The sequence below is a fragment of the Abramis brama genome (assembly GCF_963993115.1).
Source record: "Abramis brama genome assembly, chromosome: 16".
NCBI classification, from domain to species: domain Eukaryota; kingdom Metazoa; phylum Chordata; class Actinopteri; order Cypriniformes; family Leuciscidae; genus Abramis; species Abramis brama.
In genome coordinates, this window is record NC_139978.1 from 33,325,287 (window position 1) to 33,345,800 (window position 20,514).

At 40.0% G+C, this 20,514-nt stretch overlaps 1 protein-coding gene across 3 annotated transcripts in view; it reads right to left on the bottom strand.

The window, feature by feature from the left end:
* Positions 1–2,016: 2,016 nt before the first annotated feature.
* lrrtm4l2 (leucine rich repeat transmembrane neuronal 4 like 2) overlaps positions 2,017–20,514 on the bottom strand; it is a 31,998-nt gene continuing 13,500 nt past the window's right edge. For 2 of the 3 annotated variants that reach the window (XM_084086795.1, XM_084086797.1), the window contains exon 3: positions 2,925–8,229. In XM_084086795.1, the coding sequence (XP_083942921.1) occupies positions 8,164–8,229 (66 nt within the window). In that variant the 3' untranslated portion in view covers positions 2,925–8,163. Of the gene's footprint in view, positions 2,115–2,924; positions 8,230–20,514 lie in introns of those variants that run through there. The other variant, XM_084086796.1, reaches the window with a different exon arrangement.

The following is a 20,514-nucleotide window of genomic DNA, read 5'->3' on the forward strand; positions in this document are numbered from 1 at the left end:
GTATGTTTTTAAGTACATCTGATACTACTGTAAACCACTGAGAAACCTTTTGTTAGAATTTTTTTGGGGTCAAGCCATATTTGCAGCTGACTAGTATTATTTTTCCAAAATGTGCAAAACAGAAGATCGCTGCACAGCATGCCATATCCCACAATACACTCATAGAAGAAATGGTTCTATATAGAACCTTTACGGGTTCCAATCAAGGGAATATAATTTTATGGGTTTAGCTTTGATTAATCCATTTTGATTTAATTCATTTTTTTAATTTTGATTACATTTTATGAATCAATCAGCTCGTGATCAGGAATTTAAATAAATTATTGCATAATCATTTCATAAGACATTTCTCCTTATACAGAACCAAAGGGTTTTCTAAAATTGAACCCCATCAAACCTGACAATGTTCAATGCGACGTTCCATTTCCAGTGTGACAAATGCATAGGAATAAGCATACAAATGCTTATTTCAGCCACAAATTCTTCTCGTCTGCTTATTTGATCAGACATTTTTTACACAAAATTGGATTTAAATATTTTTTCCTAATGAACACATGCAACTTAATAAGGCCCTTTGACAATGCACCACTTATCTCTATTTCAAATACAGCAATAGTAGTCCGTATTCTATCATTTTATTTAGCAAAATATCTCACCATTCACTCACCATTATATGTTTGGTCTAAAACGCAACTGCTTTCATGTTGTCGCAGGATATAGCAATTGTGAGTAAATTTTCTGTCATCTTTGCTGGACTGCGATATGAAGAGTGTACAAAGTAACACCTTTAGCTACAGTGCAAAGTGAATAGCACATAACGGTATAAACATGCGTATCTATCGGTTCAATATGCGTCACATGCCTAAACATGCCATCTCAGTGTGGACGGAAGGCCAAAAGGTGCATTTTCCAATAAAAACATGTTAGTGTGGACAAGGCCTGAAAGGAACTTCTGAACTGCACATGCAAAAGGAAAAACATTTACATAACCACTAGTAAAATCAATTCTTTAGGTGCATTTTACTCGCAAACAAAGACCACTTTCATTGTCACTGTCCCCCAAAAAAGAGCCATATAACTTAGTTTACATTATAAAAATTATCATTATGACCTGAGTTTCATCAGATCTCTTCTGACGATAACTGCAAGAGCAGGATTAAATGAGTGACACTTCATGTGAGGTGCTTGTACAAATGAAATCTTTCTGCAACAAAATGAAATGACTCAGCAGAGCAGGGCCCATCATCTTAGATGAAGCATGGGAGGTATTTAACTAATACACGACGGTTTAATTCCACCCTTCACTTCCGATGAGCACTGTAGAAACAATTTGTCTGCACAGCAAAATCATGCACAGGCAAATCATTTGCGTGAGCCGAATAATTAGTTTCTTGCTGCAAGAACGTAAAGGAAAGGCGATTCCTGTCTGTTCTGTTTATTCTTTTGTTGTTGTTGCAGCAAATACAATATTATGTATAAAATATACTTTTGATTGGTAGTTCATCATGGTGTCTTGAGCAGCAAATCATCATATTAGAATGATTTCTGAAGGATCATGTGACACTGAAGACTGGAGTAAAAAAACTTCAATAAATTGTAATAATATTACTGTTATCAAAAGAATGCATCAATGGTGAGCATAAGAGACTTTCAGAAACATTACAAAATCTTAATTATTCCAAACTTTTGACCGGTACTATATATTGGTGGGATGTGGCGTAGTAGATCTGCACTGGTGTCCATCCACCTGACCAATTGTGATCTTTTGTGATATAACAAAAGGTCAACACGTCCTCTATCACAAAACCATTACATCCTTTAGGTTCCTTTAAGGACACGTTGTGAGAACATTCACACGCAGCAGAAAGCAGCGCAGTGCACGACTTCATTACTGCTTAATCCACTAAGAAACTAAACCGCAAGCCCTGCAGATTAAGAGGAAGATGTTGGAATGACTGCAACTGTGTCACTCATATGTCTCTATAATGACACTCGTAATTAAAAGCGCATTAGTGTCCTCTCTTAAGGATGCGAGCCAGTGACAACGACAGCTTGGCAATCCATTATTCACACACCACTGCACCCGTAACTCCAGCCTCACCGTCAAGGAGAAACTAGAGAGAGAGAGCTCAAACTACTCGTTCTTGCTCTTGAACGGACACACAAAATTATGTCAAAATACCCGTCACGACAAGTATTCTCTCAGTTATGTCAGAGATACACAATTTCTTCTTTCCTTTGCTATTATGAAATACAGAATGGGACTGATTGGATGCCTGCCAGTCATTCTGATTAAACTTTAAATTAGGTCTACATATAAATACAGCATTTCAGGGACAGTGCCTTGATTACCAATTCACAATTCATTTATGCCACATCCATCCATCCATCCATCCATCCATCCATCCATCCATCCATCCATCCATCCATCCATCCATCCATCCATCCATCCATCCATCCATCCATCCATCCATCCATCCATCCATCCATCCATCCATCCATCCATCCATCCATCCATCCATCCATCCATCCATCCATCCATCCATCCATCCATCCATCCAACCTTTTTCTTTCTCATTTCAAATCTTTCTATGTAAATTATTGAATTTAAATAATAATTATTAATCATATATTTTTAATTCAATTATATGCATTCCAATTTTGTGTAAGTACACTTCATTCCCAAGATCTACAAACAGTATATGTGCATTTTAAGACATCTGGAGGGCAAAAATTGGGTGACAATATCTAAAACATATGGTCATAAATTTCACGAGATACAGCATTTTGGAATGACACAATTTAAATTATTATTTGTTTTATAAGCACAATTTGAAATAAGTGAAACGTTATTGACCTGCAGGATTCAAACCTGCAATATTTAAGTCAGCAGCTCATATTTTTAACATTGACAAATCACAGTCTTTCAGGAAAAGTATTACTTTTATTTTTCTAAAGAAAGAGAGCAACATACATACCGAGGATACAGATAAAAATACAAATATCAACATATCTTTTACCTCTGGTCCAGGAGTTAAGTCTATACACATGAACATGGCAAGCATTATGTTTTTTTTTTTTTGTGTGATATTTGTATGAAATGCACACTGCAAGGCACAGCCAGGTGCGGACTAAGATTACAGAAAATGATGAATGTACAAAAGCAGAGTTAGTCACAGTGTGCTCGATGTATCTTTGTAATGGGTTCTTAATGAAGGAATGTTCCAGGTCCAATAAGTAAAGTTACTGTATATGGATAACATCTGTGACATGCTGTTGATTACCAGAGAAAATCTTCACAACTTCGAACCTTCAGTTTGTATAAACGAGCACAAGGTGCATTTACCTTAATGCACTTACACTGGGCACTGAACAAGGATAAACTTTAATGTACACCATTTTTTAAAAGTATGATGACAAGACGTAAACATAATGTGTTACCTACTGTATGTATGTTATGTGTTAATGAGAGATAGTGTGATTAAAATCACGTACAGACCTTTTCTGTACAAAGTCATATCCAATATAAAACTCCTCAAACCTTCAGAATGATTTCCACTGTAAGTGCATCAATGTAAACCATTAAACTGGTCTCATGTTGTTAACCAAGGTCAATACTGCTGCTCCCTATGCACAAATTACACATTTCCAGGGAGCAAAATTCATTGTTTTAGCTATCTTGCTTTCCAAGATTATGTTATGAAAGAAAACATTGGATGAAAGTGGAAAGACGTCAGATTTTGTCACTATAGGCGACTTACAAAAGAAGAACCTCACAAGTAATTTGTCATAAACCTTTGTTTATTCTTCCTTTGGAACATAAAAGGAAATTAAAAAAAATTGTTTTTAATTTCCCACGAGTGAGAACTGGTGCTATTGAGCTCCAAAAAGGAAATCTGAAGAAAAAAAAAAAATCAAAGTCAATCCATACGAGGTATAGACTGGTATGTGTGCAATATCCCAACATTCAAAGTCCTCTCCGAAGGCTCGATGATAATGCACCATCCAAAAGCATCAGAGGAACTTGAATACAAAGTGCACAAATCATATTTTGGAGCAGCAGTTCCGATTTGAATGAGCCAGCTCGATATCTTACAGTTTTGATCTGGTTAAATTTAATCAATTGTACAAATCAATGTCTTTCTGTGGTTAAGATCATGTCACAGAAGCTATCGATAGACTTTAACTTGTCTTGAACCCGGAAATATTCCTTGAACTTACTTTCAAATGTCTCTTCTGTCAACGTGATCCTGTGAGTGTTGCATATGATACGGGTATGATATGATATACTGTTTTCCTTGAACTCATGCATGATGTTTCTGGTATTACAGTCGAGGAGGAGCAGTTTATCCTTTGCACAAACACTCACAAGCATAGATTCAGATTGTCAGTGCAATTAACCTCCAACCAACCCATATCTCTCCTGGTTTTAATGTCCATACTGGCTGGTACTGGCTTGCTTTTCATTGGGATCCCAAATCTAACACTACAAAGAGATTTTTCTATTTTGCATTTTTAGTTTAATTTGGTAAATGTTTTTCATTGCAAGTGACATTATCAGCATGACAAATTGAGTGGGAAGTTTAAATAAAAAGGTGATCTGATATATTAACATGGATTTAAGGTCAATGTCATTATCTTGCATTAATGACCTGGAAATAGGTGACCTGATGAAAGTAATGGACGAGTATGTTTTGTTTCCTTTGACTTAATTCCTATTGAAACAAGAAATCAGGATGGGACGTACTGAAGAGCTTCTCTCTCTTTTTTCCAGGATTTAATGGGGAAAATAATCCCAGGATTTCATTGTGAACTTTTGGACCTCCGAATATATTAGCAATAGGCAAAACTTTGGGTTAAGAGTCACTTACATAGGCTACATTGAAATACAAAACATCAACAAATGGAGTTTTCTGATGATGTTGGATTTCAAATTTCGAATAACAGTTTATAAAGACAAATCCATAAAATATAACATCACAGTGGTTCTATGTTTAAAAAAAGAACCTGAACAATAACAATGCTTTGAAAATCCTCATTTTCACACAAAACACCAACAAATGTCCTTAAATTACCTTAAAATGTGAGGGTTACTTGAGAAAGCAAAGCTAGGCAATTTGTCCATGACCCTGTTCCCACATGAGCTCTAAATAAAAATCTTCTCTGTCTGTCTACTTCAAATCAGTCATAATGGTACAGAACCTTGAACATGTTCATCTAAAAGACGCCTCTTAGAGAAGCAAATTGCATTAACTGCCCAGTTTTGCTTTAGAAACCTAAAATCATTGTACTTACTGAGAAGTGGATGGGTAGCAGAAATATGCATTCGTATTGAGCGATCAACATGTGAAAATCCTTAGAGAACTGAAAGATATTTAATCTGACCAAAAAGGAGACCAGTTCTTTTGTGGGAGGTATGAAGACACTATATCACGTTTTAGATCGAGACGCATGATCTGTTTTCAGTTTTTTTTGTTATTACTGACTTGAGGATTTCTGAAGAATCAATAAATCAGGGGAGAACCATTCTCCTTTTCTGAGATCTTTAAAAGATTTGGCTTGTTCTTCAAGAGGATGTTGAATGTTACTAAGTAAATTGCACAGAAACCCCCACCGTCAGACCATCCTGCCGGTGACATTGATAAATTGTGTGTTCTTGGCAGACGCAGTTCTGCCTAAGAGGATCTGATAACAGAAGAGTTTTAGGGTGGGCATTTCTCACTAAAGGACACATGATAGCACCTTTCAGTGGTTTGCTTTACATCTTTTCTCAGTGGAGTTTGCATAGGCAAACATAACTATCACTATTGCTCAGAATTAAGAGCGTTTTAGGGCGTGGCTCATCCATTTGTGGTTCATCCGCAGCATTTGTGCTTTGGACGTGATACCACAAATCATGCAGCTCGTTGAGGAGAGATGTTCTATTACTTTTCGAAGTGATCTGACTTATGGTTTCTGTCTGGCAAAACATTCCCACAGAAACAGAAGGACCCAAGCCTTCAATTTAGAGCTCAGAAAATCATAAAGACTTGCATGTGGGCCTTTTATGACAGTACAATAACCCAGAACACCATAGCAATGCACTAAAACCATTCAGTACACCTTAGCAACTGCATAGCAATGCCCTTGCTGGGCAGTTTTGCATGTGCAAGCATCACGTTTTCTCTAACTCAAATCCAGCTCTCTTTAGCCAATAACCTTGACCGATAACAATAACCGTTTGTTTTGCTTTGGCAGGTTTCATTCTCATTCAGCAAGTTACTTGCTAAAGACACTGCTATGTTAACCAAGTATGATGCATGCAAATATAATGATTATACAGCAATTAAGGGGACAGATGGATGTGCATGTGCATATGTGCATAATCCTTCCAGTGGCTTTCTGTCCATTTCCATTTATTCATTGATGTACTGGTTACACTTAGCTACATTAATATGTGTTTTTTTCCCACTCCTGTTGCAGAGACACATTTGTTACATGTGGCTTTTTTCAGCTAATACACTAGCATTTAAAAGTTTGGGGTCGGCAAAATTTGTCACATGATCCTTCAGAAATCATTCTGAATTGGTCCTGTACATCTCCTCATAGTTCAGAGAAGGGAAATACTAATGTGATGAATGTAGATGGTTGTAGTGTGGATTTGTGTCAGTGGTTCTCAACAGGACCCGGATTGAAAATCAAGTGGTGACCCGAAGTGATATCTAAATTGTTTATCGTACAAAAAGTAAAAAATGTCCTTAAATTCAAACTTTAAAATGTAGTAATATTTCCAAGAAATGCTAAGGCCTGACAGTATGCTAAATTATTACCATGACAAAAGCTAACAATTTAGTTTTCTAAAGTATGATGCTGTCACCAGACAAATAATTCATCATATAAAACACATTGTGGTCAATGCAAACCCTGCGAACCCGTATTTAACAAAGCCTAGGTCGCATTTTCTTTATGTTCAGTAGTTTTGTTCATGGTTTTTCATGTACCCTCTCCATTTTGGCTAGTAGATGAATTTGTGCCAAAATACTGTGCACACATTTATTTTGCTCTCTTGACAATGCATGATTATATTGTTAGCTGCATTTTATTATTTATTGTCTACGACCCTGATCAGAACAGATCTGCGTCCCATCAGTTTAGACCCACTGTTTTATGCTATGCCAAGTTTGCAGCACAAAATAATGACAGTTCTTTTTGTTGTAGAAAATGTCCAGTTTGTTGATGGGTTGATCAGTGGCTTTAGATGTCGGGCGACAAGAAGGAATCCAGATGCGAGTGTTTCAAAAATGTGAAGGTATCTCAGAGTTTTTAAAGTCGATCTCTCTTTGATTACTCTCGTAAGGATGATATGGTGCTCATACAAAAATAGTCAGGTAACTTTTCGGTCTGAACAAAGAGAAATTACTCCTAAACAAAAATTGGAAAGCATGGAAATTCCAGATTTAAACAGAACGGAAAAAGAAAACAAAGCACATCCACAACACACACACTATAGCCACAATTCAACTCTCTTGTGGTGAGTCCACGTTCAGCCAGGGTTGAAATCAAATCACAGTGGGAACTCGCGGTGAGGTTACAGTCCTTACAAACAGGCTTTTTTCATTATGTTTTCACAGCAGTCAACAACATCTTCTGTTTTGTTGTCCTCGTGGGTTGTGCTCAATTGAGCAATTACCGTCCACTGATCATGAGAGATGTTTCCAATGGATCGGCATGAATACGTCACTACACAACACAAAGGGATGAACAGGACGGGAGTTTGGAGGAAGTCGGACGGTAGGTGTCGATTCCGTGGGGAGAGCAGGCAGTAGCTTTCATACAGCAACAATGGCAGCGTCGAGAAACATTTTGCTGGTTCATTACGGATAGATTTGCCTTGCGTGCTTGCCAGCCCCATTGTGGGGGACGTTTATTGTTGGTCGAAGTGACTACCAAACCGGTTCGACTCGAGGACGGGGTGTCAAATTGATGCCGTATCCACTTGCTCAACTTTTGAAAGGGCCCCAAATTAGCGTTTGAGGATGTGTGCCGCCCATCCAGCCTAATTCTTTTCAGATTCCGCTCCTTTTGTGTTGGAAAATTCTCAGCGCTGAAGCAAAACCCAGGAAAGGCTTTATCTGAGCCACTGCAAATCATAATGGGCAGTGGTGTATTTTCTCAAGGGCCCCCTCAGTGAATTGTGGGGATGTCTCCCATCCAGGTCCCCGGTAGCGGTCTGGGATACGTGTATGCATTCTGTGAAAACAACCAAGAAGGAATTAGGTTTACACAACAAATATAGCATTGTAATGGGCACTTTTCCAGCACAATTGGAATGCACTAAGCATGTTGTTTACACCCAGACTCAATGCAGCCTGACAAATTAGCTTTCAAATGTGTTTAATTTGATAGCGTTCCCAAGATGATGTTTCTTGTGCAAACAATCCTTTGCTTTTAATCGAGCTATGCAGTCTTAGACTCTCATTGAGGAATCAATTAACTGTCACAACTATATATTTGGTATCTTTCTTCACGCAGCCAGGAACATTTTTAAAAAGCATGCCTTTTTCCAATTAACTTCTAAATGGCGTGTTCGCCAGCTGAACGGTTCACTTAATTCACATAAACATGTTTCACATCCGCTCATCTTCAAATAGAAAGTAACCTATGCTGTGTGGCGAACTGCTCTTCATGTTTAAAATAATAATTAAGCATTAAAACGGTCCCTTCTGGTAAAGAAGCCATGCATGCTTGGTCATTTTGCACTAAGTGTGAGTTATACATACAGATCATTTACAGTGGTTCCACGTCTGCTCAGAAAAGTGTAGGTTGTTTCCTACAATGTCCTTTCATCCAGCCAACAATCTTTTTGTGTAATCATGTGCCAAACGGGGGAGTTTACATGCTGTTTATATTTTGCAGTTGAATATATGATATTCATTCTGTGTGAAGGAACAAAATCAGTAGGGGTCTAATCTCTCAATCGCGGGGCTCCACAGAGTTGTAATTATTGAGCTTATGAATAAATCTTCTTTCATGTCTCACAAAGTTGAGCGAGTGGGATTTATTTTCCATGTTTATCCTGAGCTGTACATGGTGATGTAGCAAGCAAGAGCATGACTTTGTTTCTAGTGTTATATTGAATAAATAGGCAAATGAAAAAACAGTTATGTGCAGGAAACATACATGCATTATATGTTGACATGATCAAAACAACTTAGGAAAGTCAAAAGTTCAATTTTTTTTTTAATGACATTTTTACAAAACATTTTACAACAAAACTCTTTTCATAACTGGCATTGTCAAATCCAGTTAGTGTTACGGTGAGTCTGTTGACTGATTTATTTAGAGAGAACTATTATAAAGGCTGTATTAGCACTAGCTATCTAAAGGACATGATGTGGAGTATAAGTGTTGTGAACCAAATTCAAACTCTTATTGCTCATATAAGCACCACTGGAGTGTGTCAGGATATGTGTGTTTACTGCTCTGTGTGTGTGTTTTTTTTTTATCTTGAGTTTTGAGATTTCTTTGATTTGTTATAAATCACTCAGACCTCAGAGATAACGACTTAGCCAGGGACTCACTCATGTTCACCGTGGTGGGAGATGCTTCACTAATGGCTTTTTAATTTGCACCTCATCAGTCCTGCAATAGAGGTTTCCAGACAGGGAATGGATAGCGCTCACCTTATCATTGATTAGTCTTCCTCAGAGACTCTAAATGAGCCTGTCCATCAGAGGTACTCATTTCTATACAAAATAGCAATTATTATCATAATGCCAGCTCTGGATTGTTATAAATGCACCTAGCCTAACTGCCCTTTCCACACACGTCTGCACTCGTGCGTGTTAGCATGTGCATGTGTTTGTAAGCAAACTTGCCCTTGATTTATCAGCCCTTGAGGACAGCAGCTCCAAGAGAAGCGAGCCAAACACTGTGACACATAAACGTGCGCACATATAAATCTTGATGGCCACTCTACCTCCGCCTGTACAATAGAATCATGAGTCATGCGGTGAAGCAAATTAACTGATGGGCCACATAAATTCTTATGATGACAAATAAAAATGTCAACATCAACACTTGGCTAGGTTTGAACACATTTCATATTATATGGCAGATGGATGAAGTGAATCGAACAGTAGAGAGACAAAAAAAAGAAAAAAAAATCTTATCTTTCATAGCTCAAGAGTCTTATAGAATTTTTTTTTATGTATGTAATTGTTAGTCATTTTATATGTCGACATGCATCAGACGTTTCAATTCCTTAGGAAAATAAATTTACGTGTTGAATCCACATGTACCAGATGTGGCCCGGATTGGGGATGAAGAATCTTCATGCAGTTCTTTGCTACACAACGAGAGTTCATAATGGACAAATTTGACACCATTAAATTGGTAAATATGGTTCTTTCTTTCATGCTATTGCTCTTCATTTACTTTTCATTTACTTTCATGTGATATATTCCAAATCTTTTGAAGTCAAATGATAGCATGTGCAAGGAAAAGATTTATAATCTTCCCCTCTAAAACTCGGAAAATGGAGCCATATAATCTAAGCATCGTTTCGTTTCAGAAGACTTGATATAACGCACAAATCACACGGACTACTTCTATGGTTATTTTAAGGTATTATACAGCATGACACACGTAGAACATGTAAAAGAAAGAAAAAAAAAGATGTAAGAAAGTTCTTTTACTTTCCTCTCGGAATGAACGGGAGAGGATTTACAATAAAAGAGTCTGGGAAGAAGAATGCATGTGCATTCATACCTAATTTGTAACTAGTTTATTGTTTTACATTATACCAGTTTGAATCAGATCCCAGAGGTGATTGCATGTATGTGGACACGGCGTTTACACACCCACCCACAATATTCACTCATACTCCCATCAGGTAACATGGAAATGGGAAAAACCTGCGGAGTGAAAGGAGCATGTAGGTCATGCAACAATTTCGTTTTTGACGACTGTGATGGCAGTATGCAAATGCACACCCAGAGGAGCCAGAAAGGGTTTGGATCAGTATAATTGTCTCTATTACTAGCAGGAGAATGACTTTTATATGTCAAATGTTGGTAATTGCTAAAAAAAAAAAAAATAGACAAGCATCTGCTGGGAGAGATGGTGATATCTTCACAATACTGTGACATTCTCAGAGGGGAAATTTCAAGAGAAAGTTTAACTGCACTTTTAAGTTCCCCCTTTTATGAAAAAGGGCAACATGTGGAACAGCTTGTTAGCTGTGAATAACCGAATCAAGTTAAATAAGTTCTACAATTGCAGGCGTATTGATAACTGAGACATAATTTTGACCTTTTAAAGCTCTCTGCAGGAAAGACTCTTTTGCTTGCTGATTAGACTGCAATTTGGTTTCTTCAATGCTGTTTGGATTTTGGAAGCTGGCTATGTTTGAAAGGGCATACTAGCATTCTGTGCTGTTGGCACGCTACTGGAACTTCGATGCAATAACTTGAAAAATATCAATATTTGAAACCACAATTATTATTATTATTATTATTATTATACACAGGTTAGACAAACAAAGAAAGTTCAACATCGCTATTATGTACTGATAATATCTTAAACTTAAAATGCAAGCGTATTCAATTTGTATCCACTATAGTAAAGAACATTTATTGTTATTAAGTTTATAGAATTGCTTATATTATGTTTGATGAAAGCACAGAACAACTTTAAATCGATACAATTTTTTTTCTCCAAGTCCTGAAGTCGGTTGCCTCAAGTTTGAGTTTTTTAACTTCTTATCTTGTCACAGTGTTCAACATAGCATGCTTTTATACTTCACATTTTGGTAGGTTTTGTTGTGGTTTAAGAGCCCCTTCAATGGGCACATAAATAAAACCCCAAATGAAATATACTTCAAGCGAAATCGAAAAACAAACTGGTGTGATGTCATTTAGAAAGAAAGCTCTAAACAGTTTGCCAAAGCGAACTTCCCAGACAAGTTTGTTCTGGCTGGTAAACACAATCGAACTACCATTGGTCTGTGGCGATGATGTAATAGATAGCTCTGAGACTCCGCCTTCTTGGATGTGGAAATCTTCTCCGGTTCATTTCTTCTGTTTAGTCCATCGAGGTCAGACGTCAGCAAGTAAATTCACTGGTGGAGAGTCACTTTATAGTAGAAACTGAAGTTGTAATTCTAATTGAATATACACTGACACTGTTTTTTCATATTTGATGCTGTAAAGCTGCATGCTTTGAAACAATCTATTGTATAACATGCTATATAACTAAACGTGACGTGACATTACTGGACTATCGAATTGCGGAGCTCAGGCAAACATGTCCACATCACTATGATCAGTTGCTTTCTTAACTGCCGCTTTTTTACTAAATTCAATTTACAATTGAATTTACAGATTCATCTAAACGTCGCTTTCAGCAGCGTGGGTGGTGTCGGGATGTTCGCCAACAGAATATTGCTGGTCACGTATTTCAAACTTCTTTTCACCCCAATGCATAGAACAAAACAGAACTTTACCATGAGTATATCTGGCCTTAACCGGGTAATGTGTGTTTTAGCTCTACAGTAGTAGTTCTATGGTAGTAGTTCTAGTAGTAGATGAGTTTTATTTTTTTGTCATAAAATCCTTATTTCTTCTGTGGAACACAAAGGCACTTTGTCCTAGCTGCTCTTTTCATGCAATTCAAGTAAATGAGGACGAGGCATGTTGAACTTAAAAATGACAGTATGAGCACCACGCTGTCATTTGACTTCAAATGACTTGAAATGTAGTATATGGAAATGTAATGTATTTTTCCCATTTTTTGAGCTCGATAGCATCTGTTGAATGATGAATGGGTAGGCAAAGGTTCTCTTTAACAAAATGTATCTTTACTTATCAAAATGTAGGAGTTCAACAAGCATTTGTGAAAATGTCTCTATAAATAAGCTGAAAGAACTTAGTCGATTATAGGCCCTGAGAATATAAAGCAACAGCACATTATTATGTTCTACAGCATTCACTTTTATTGAATGGAAACATTCCAGTCATTCAGGGAAAAAAAAAATCATTTGTGTTCCATGGAAGAAAGAAAACTAAAAGAGAAAACTCTGAAGGAACTACAAATCTGAGAATTACCCTTCTGTTTAATTAGCCACTGGGTCGAAGGTTCAGACAAATTCTTCCTTTCTCTGATGAAGTCTCATCGCAGTGTGATATAAATAGCCTTCACATTCAGCTGCACAGTTTGTTTTTAATCTGCACCTTTAATCCAAGATGGATTCTGCTCTATGCTTCTCTGCTCACTTTAATTTCCTCTCTCACTCCTTAAAGAGTGTAGAGAGAGAGAGGAGACCATAAGGGCAGTAATGAAGCGATTGTGCCAATGGATTTCTTTAATAAGGGAGGACTACCTCTAACCTCTGAGCTCAACCGTCCCTCAAACTCTGCACCTCTGCAGACGCACTGTGTGTGTGTGTGTGTGTATGTGCATATGCCATCTTTAACTGATGGAGACATAATGGAGGAGGAGAAACAGAAATGGTTGCATTATGTCAGAAGGTCAAGAGAAGCGAGAGCTACAGCAAGTACAGAAACGTTGACGACTCAGCATTGATACAATGAGTGCATTGGCAAAAGATTTCCAGATTAGTGCATCAAACATTTGAAAGATACTCCTGTGTATTGTTTGAGACAGTTGTTGGAAATTGAACTAGATGTCCATGAAAAGAACTGCTTATTTCTAGGCTTGTTTCTGTGAAATAATCACTACTAATTACTTTTAGAAAAAAAAATAATAATAAAAAAAAAAAAATGACTGCACACATTTCTGTAGATTTCTTTAATGTTTTCTGTATAAGCACTCACGGGCCAGCACTGCTGTGCAATTACAGTGTTTAAATGATTGGTCTAGTATTGTGATATGAGTTATTTCAGATAAAACACCCCTAATTAGAACATATAAACAAAAAGAACTGTGGTTTGTCATCTTTATGGTCAGATAGTCTCTTCCTTCTACGTTTGTGGTTCCTGAGCAGAACCCCCCACAGGTCTCGATGTGACTAGGTGCAATTTGATGTGATCCTTTGGGAACAGTTTTGGGGGTAATGGCAGAACCTGATTTCACCAAGTGCAACGTGTTCCTGGATCAACAACTTTGTTGATCCTGGAACAATATTCCGATCAACCAATCGGATTTGAGGGGCAAGTTTACAGTTTAAGTCACGTTTAGGCTTATAACAAGGTGCTTCTACATCAGTGTTATTCATCTAACATTTGGTTATTCATCTAACCCTCTGATTTTAGGGATAAATTATGGGTGGGGTTAGGTTTAGGGGTAGGGATAGGGTTAGGATTACATTTTCTGACAGGAATGTTGTTCCAGGAGCAATAAAATATTTTAACCCAGGAACGCCATCTAACTCGGCAAAATCAGGACGTGTGTGGGTAACGCATTACAAGTCACGCATGTTACGTAATTAGATTTACCTTTTTCAAGTAGTAAAGTAACGCATTACTTTTAAATTTACAGCAAAATATCCAAGTTACTTTTTCTAATAAGTAACGCAAGTTACTTTGTTTTCCCATTTATTGACTGACAGCTCTCCTGTCCTGATGTTGAGAGAAATTGGGGCAAAGGTTCACGCCATGTTGTATAACCGTAATTACAAGATTCATGTCCTCATAGAGCTCGTAATTACAGTATGTAAGATGGGAATTTTCGGGGAGCTCCTACTTGTACCACGTGACCTCTGCAGATCCATTCAGGCATTGCTAGTGTTGCCATAGAACATAGAACAGCTCCAAATAGAACATCACGTTGTTATCTCGAGACTTCGGTAATTATGACATGGCGTGAATGCAGCGTAAGTGCAGAGGTGTTGTGTGCGGTGTGTAAACATGATGGATATTGTAGTTCTGAGCATTCATTAACTCATCTCACATGCACAAAAACAGATTCAGTATTCCTCAAAATGAAGAAAAACAATGAAATGCAAATTCAAAATATTACGCAAACCTGCTATAGTTAAATAATGCAAATATACTTCATGTATTTAATCTCACTTTATTAACTTTGCTGCTGACCTTTGATGATCCAATTAAACCATACGAATAAGCAAAAATGATTTGAGTTAAACATCACATTTGTGTTTTATTTTAATTGCTGAAGTAAAAGTGTTGAACATTCTTCTGTCATCCAGAATGGCAGCACCGCTGAAAGGTTTGTTTGAGCTGTTCATAAATTTGCATTTCCTGCAGCCTGAGGCTTATTCATTTCACTTTTGGTTTGAAAGGGCCTTTACATTTTTTCCTAGAACTTTTTCCATAAAAACTAAGTAACACAATTTATTACTTTTTTAGGGAGTAACATGCAAATACATTCTTTTGAGCTTTCTGTTCACTATTCATACATTGATATGTTTCTTGAGCAGCAAATCAGTATATTAGAATGATTTCTGAAGGATCATGTGACACTGAAGACTGGAGTAAGGATGCTGAAAATTCAGCTTTGATCAATAAATTACATTTTAAAATATATTCTAATACAAACAGTTATTTTAAATTGTTGTAACATTTCACAATATTACTGTTTTTACAGTATTTTTGATGAAATAAATGCAAACTTGGTAAGCAGAAGAGTCAATACTACTAAATACTACTTTTTTTCTTTGCAATAATATGCACTGAAAAAAAAATATTTTTTATGATCGATATTAGATTTTATAATGTTAAGAAAGTAAATAGAGTCAGTTTGGATATCATGTTGACTTAAAAATTGCTTTTGATCCGAGTGAAAACAAGGGGTGTGCATCTTATTGTCACGAAACTGCTCAGAGACACGAAGTAGGAGATCCAAATGCAGCTTTATTGGCTGGGGCAATCCAGAGGCGTAATCCAAAGTACAGGCTAGGGTCATACACAGGCAGGTAGTCAAAACAAAGAAACAAACAAAACAAACAAACAGGCAGGGACCAGAGGCAAGAGAGTAATCCAGGGAACAGGGCAAGATATCAAGAACCAAGAAACACGAAAACTAGGAGAATGCTCAGAAATGCAGTGTGACACAAACAAGACTTCGCGGTGAGTGAATGAATGAACATGGTATAAATAGACAGACTAACAGGATGAGACACAGGTGAATGCAATCAGTGAATGAGGTACAGGTGAATGTGATCAGTGATAATGAGTCCGGGCAGTGAGTTATGGGAAATGTAGTTTGTGAGTGATAGTCTTATGTGGAGTGCCCTCTGGTGGCTCTCAAGGGCACTCCAGCTGGTGACCGTTACATAGCCCCCCCTCTAAGGAGCGGATTCCAGACGCTCCTAACATTGTCCAGGAGGGAGGTGGAGCGGAGGCGGACCCGGGGGCGGGATGGAGGGCCAGGCCCGTGGAGCGGCAGAGGACCTGGAGACTGCGGCAGGATGGGAGGCCAGGGCGGATCAGGCTGTGCAGGCGACCAGGGCGGATCAGGCTGTGCAGGCGACCAGGGCGGATCAGGCTGTGCAGGCGACCAGGGCGGATCAGGCTGTGCAGGCGACCAGGGCGGATCAGGCTGTGCAGGCGACCAGGGCGGATCAGGCTGTGCAGGCGACCAGGGCGGAGCAGGCTGTGCAGGCGACCAGGGCGGAGCAGGCTGTGCAGGCGACCAGGGCGGAGCAGGCTGTGCAGGCGACCAGGGCGGAGCAGGCTGTGCAGGCGACCAGGGCGGAGCAGGCTGTGCAGGCGGCCAGGGCGGAGCAGGCTGTGCAGGCGGCCAGGGCGGAGCAGGCTGTTCAGGCGGCCGTGGCGGAGCAGGCAGTGCAGGCGGCCGGGGCGGAGCAGGCTGAGCAGGCGGCCGGGGCGGAGACGACCCTTCAGGCGGCCGGGGCGGAGACGACCCTTCAGGTGGATCCAGCGGTTCAGGAACATGAACGGGCTCAAGAACAGGAACAGGAACGGGCTCAGGGGATGCGGTGGCCATCTTGTCCGAAGACACAGGCGTGGAGTCGGCCATCTTGTCCGAAGACACAGGCGTGGAGTCGGCCATCTTGTCCGAAGACACAGGCGTGGAGTCGGCCATCTTGTCCGAAGACACAGGCGTGGAGTCGGCCATCTTGTCCGAAGACACAGGCGTGGAGTCGGCCATCTTGTCCGAAGACACAGGCGTGGAGTCGGCCATCTTGTCCGAGGACACAGGCGTGGAGTCGGCCATCTTGTCCGAGGACACAGGCGTGGAGTCGGCCATCTTGTCCGAGGACACAGGCGTGGAGTCGGCCATTTTGTCCGAAGACACAGGCGTGGAGTCGGCCATCTTGTCCGAGGACACAGGCGTGGAGTCGGCCATCTTGTCCGAGGACACAGGCGTGGAGTCGGCCATCTTGTCCGAGGACACAGGCGTGGAGTCGGCCATCTTGTCCGAGGACACAGGCGCAGGAAGAGGAACAGATTCAGGCTCAGGATCAGTATCAGATTCAGGCTCAGGAACAATTTCAGTCTCGGCGAGACGAGACTCTGGACGGGCAGACGTGACGTGAAGCTCTGGCTCGGCAGGACTGACGTGAAGCTCTGGCTCTGGCTCGGCAGGACTGACGTGAAGCTCTGGCTCTGGCTCGGCAGGACTGACGTGAAGCTCTGGCTCGGCAGGACTGACGTGAAGCTCTGGCTCGGCAGGACTGACGTGAAGCTCTGGCTCGGCAGGACTGACGTGAAGCTCTGGCTCTGGCTCGGCAGGACTGACGTGAAGCTCTGGCTCTGGCTCGGCAGGACTGACGTGAAGCTCTGGCTCTGGCTCGGCAGGACTGACGTGAAGCTCTGGCTCTGGCTCGGCAGGACTGACGTGAAGCTCTGGCTCGGCAGGACTGACGTGAAGCTCTGGCTCTGGCTCGGCAGGACTGACGTGAAGCTCTGGCTCTGGCTCGGCAGGACTGACGTGAAGCTCTGGCTCTGGCTCGGCAGGACTGACGTGAAGCTCTGGCTCTGGCTCGGCAGGACTGACGTGAAGCTCTGGCTCTGGCTCGGCAGGACTGACGTGAAGCTCTGGCTCTGGCTCGGCAGGACTGACGTGAAGCTCTGGCTCTGGCTCGGCAGGACTGACGTGAAGCTCTGGCTCTGGCTCGGCAGAAGCGACGTGAACAGTCTCTGGATCAGCAGAAGCGACGTGAACAGTCTCTGGATCAGCAGAAGCGACGTGAACAGTCTCTGGATCAGCAGAAGCGACGTGAACAGTCTCTGGATCAGCAGAAGCGACGTGAACAGTCTCTGGATCAGCAGAAGCGACGTGAACAGTCTCTGGATCAGCAGAAGCGACGTGAGGTGCGGGCTCAACCTCACCCACTATGAAGGGAGACCCACAAAATAGCAAAACAAAATCTATATATTGAGCCAGAGTCCATCTGGGGTCAACCTCGGGCAAATAAAAACTCACGTCCTGATCCAGTCCCATCCAAAAACAATCCTTGAGTTCCCTGTCGTCCAGTGGGGCCAGGTGGCAACAAGCCACAAACTCACCCACATAGTCCTCTATGGGGCGACCATCCTGGAAGATGGAGCAGAGTTTAGTTACTGGGTCCATGTTTGTCATTGCTGCTGGATCTGGGTGTGGCGAAGTCTTCTGTCACAAAACTGCTCAGAGACACGAAGTAGGAGATCCAAATGCAGCTTTATTGGCTGGGGCAATCCAGAGGCGTAATCCAAAGTACAGGCTAGGGTCATACACAGGCAGGTAGTCAAAACAAAGAAACAAACAAAACAAACAAACAGGCAGGGACCAGAGGCAAGAGAGTAATCCAGGGAACAGGGCAAGATATCAAGAACCAAGAAACACGAAAACTAGGAGAATGCTCAGAAATGCAGTGTGACACAAACAAGACTTCGCGGTGAGTGAATGAATGAACATGGTATAAATAGACAGACTAACAGGATGAGACACAGGTGAATGCAATCAGTGAATGAGGTACAGGTGAATGTGATCAGTGATAATGAGTCCGGGCAGTGAGTTATGGGAAATGTAGTTTGTGAGTGATAGTCTTATGTGGAGTGCCCTCTGGTGGCTCTCAAGGGCACTCCAGCTGGTGACCGTTACACTTATGCATAGAGCGTGAGTCTCAGGAGGGAGGATTGAAGAGCATTGTTGGATTATCTGTAATGTTTTCTCTCCTCACACGCATAATACGCAATATTCTGAGTTCATATGAATGGCTTCCTCAAGATATGACAACGCAGGTTGATATTTTTATGTGAAGCCATTAATATTCCTCAGAATTCAGCACATTTTATTTGACAGTTCTGAGTCACCAAACCCCACTGCAGATTTTACAGTATTACTTTTTAAATGTGTAATCTTGATACAGAAACCCTTTTTTTAATTCAGATTGATCTTTATGATTTGATTATTCACAGCTCATGAAACAAATCCCTCTTCACCTTGCAGCACAATCCCTTTCCCATGTAATGCACATATGCATAATATTAGTATCTTCACTCCGATCTGTCAGTCTGCAGGCTCCTGACACAAAACAAGCACTGCATTCTCCCTCGGAAAACGCCGCAGGCTCAGAAAAATGTGCCAACTGCAGTCTATTAATACACTTTGTCTTTTATCTCATCCATTTAGCCTGTTTTTTTAAGATTGCTAATAAACGTGATGTCTGTGTAAACATCGTTGGCTTATATTCATGGGAAGAGAGGCGTGCAGTTTAATTCTGAGTGCAAATTTCGAACAATTATTATTATTAGGCCTGTTTTGTTGCAGGAAATGGAGTCATCAGTTCATTGATAGTGTTGTTGCCTAAATGATCAGCATGAGCCACAATCACAATCAAAGTAGGCCTGTTCACACGGCTTCCCAGTTTTGATCAATATTGCTAGGATTTTAAAATAATTATTTTAAAATACAAACAGTGTTGGGTGTAATACATTACTAAGTAATTCATTACTGTAATGGAGTAAAGTAAGGAATTACTTTTGATCTTTCTGTAATGTAATTACAGTTACATCTGATGTATTAAATAATGTAGAAAAATTCTATATAATACAATAGCGTATACTATCAATATCAAAATTTAATGTCTGATGTTAAAATGTATGTTTTTAATGTTACCTTCTCCCTTGAAATACTTTGGTCAGTTCAATAATATTTTATGCATTTTTATATTATTTATTTGACAGAATTAAAAGAACATTTTCATGCCTATCTTTGTATTGTTCAACTGGTTGAGGTTGATAAGGGATTTAGAAAGTAATTAGAGATGCAATACTAGACAGTAATTAGTACAATAATCGACTTACACGGTTGAAGATGTAATTAGTAGCTAGTTATTAGGCTAATTCCTTTTTAGAGTAACTTACCTGACACTGTTTATAAATGATGTTTTGCATGAAGAAAATTATGTTTTTTTTTTTTTTGTATAAATCAGCCATTTCTTCCACCCATGTTCTCATTGTGGTAATGAAAAAAATGCACTGTATGTTATAAGATATTCACTCATTCCTGCAGAGACGTTTTGCTTTTTAGCGGTGTGTTGGGGTTCCGGTACACCAGCCATGTCAATGAAACGAATGAATGAAAATTAGCTTATCAATGCATATC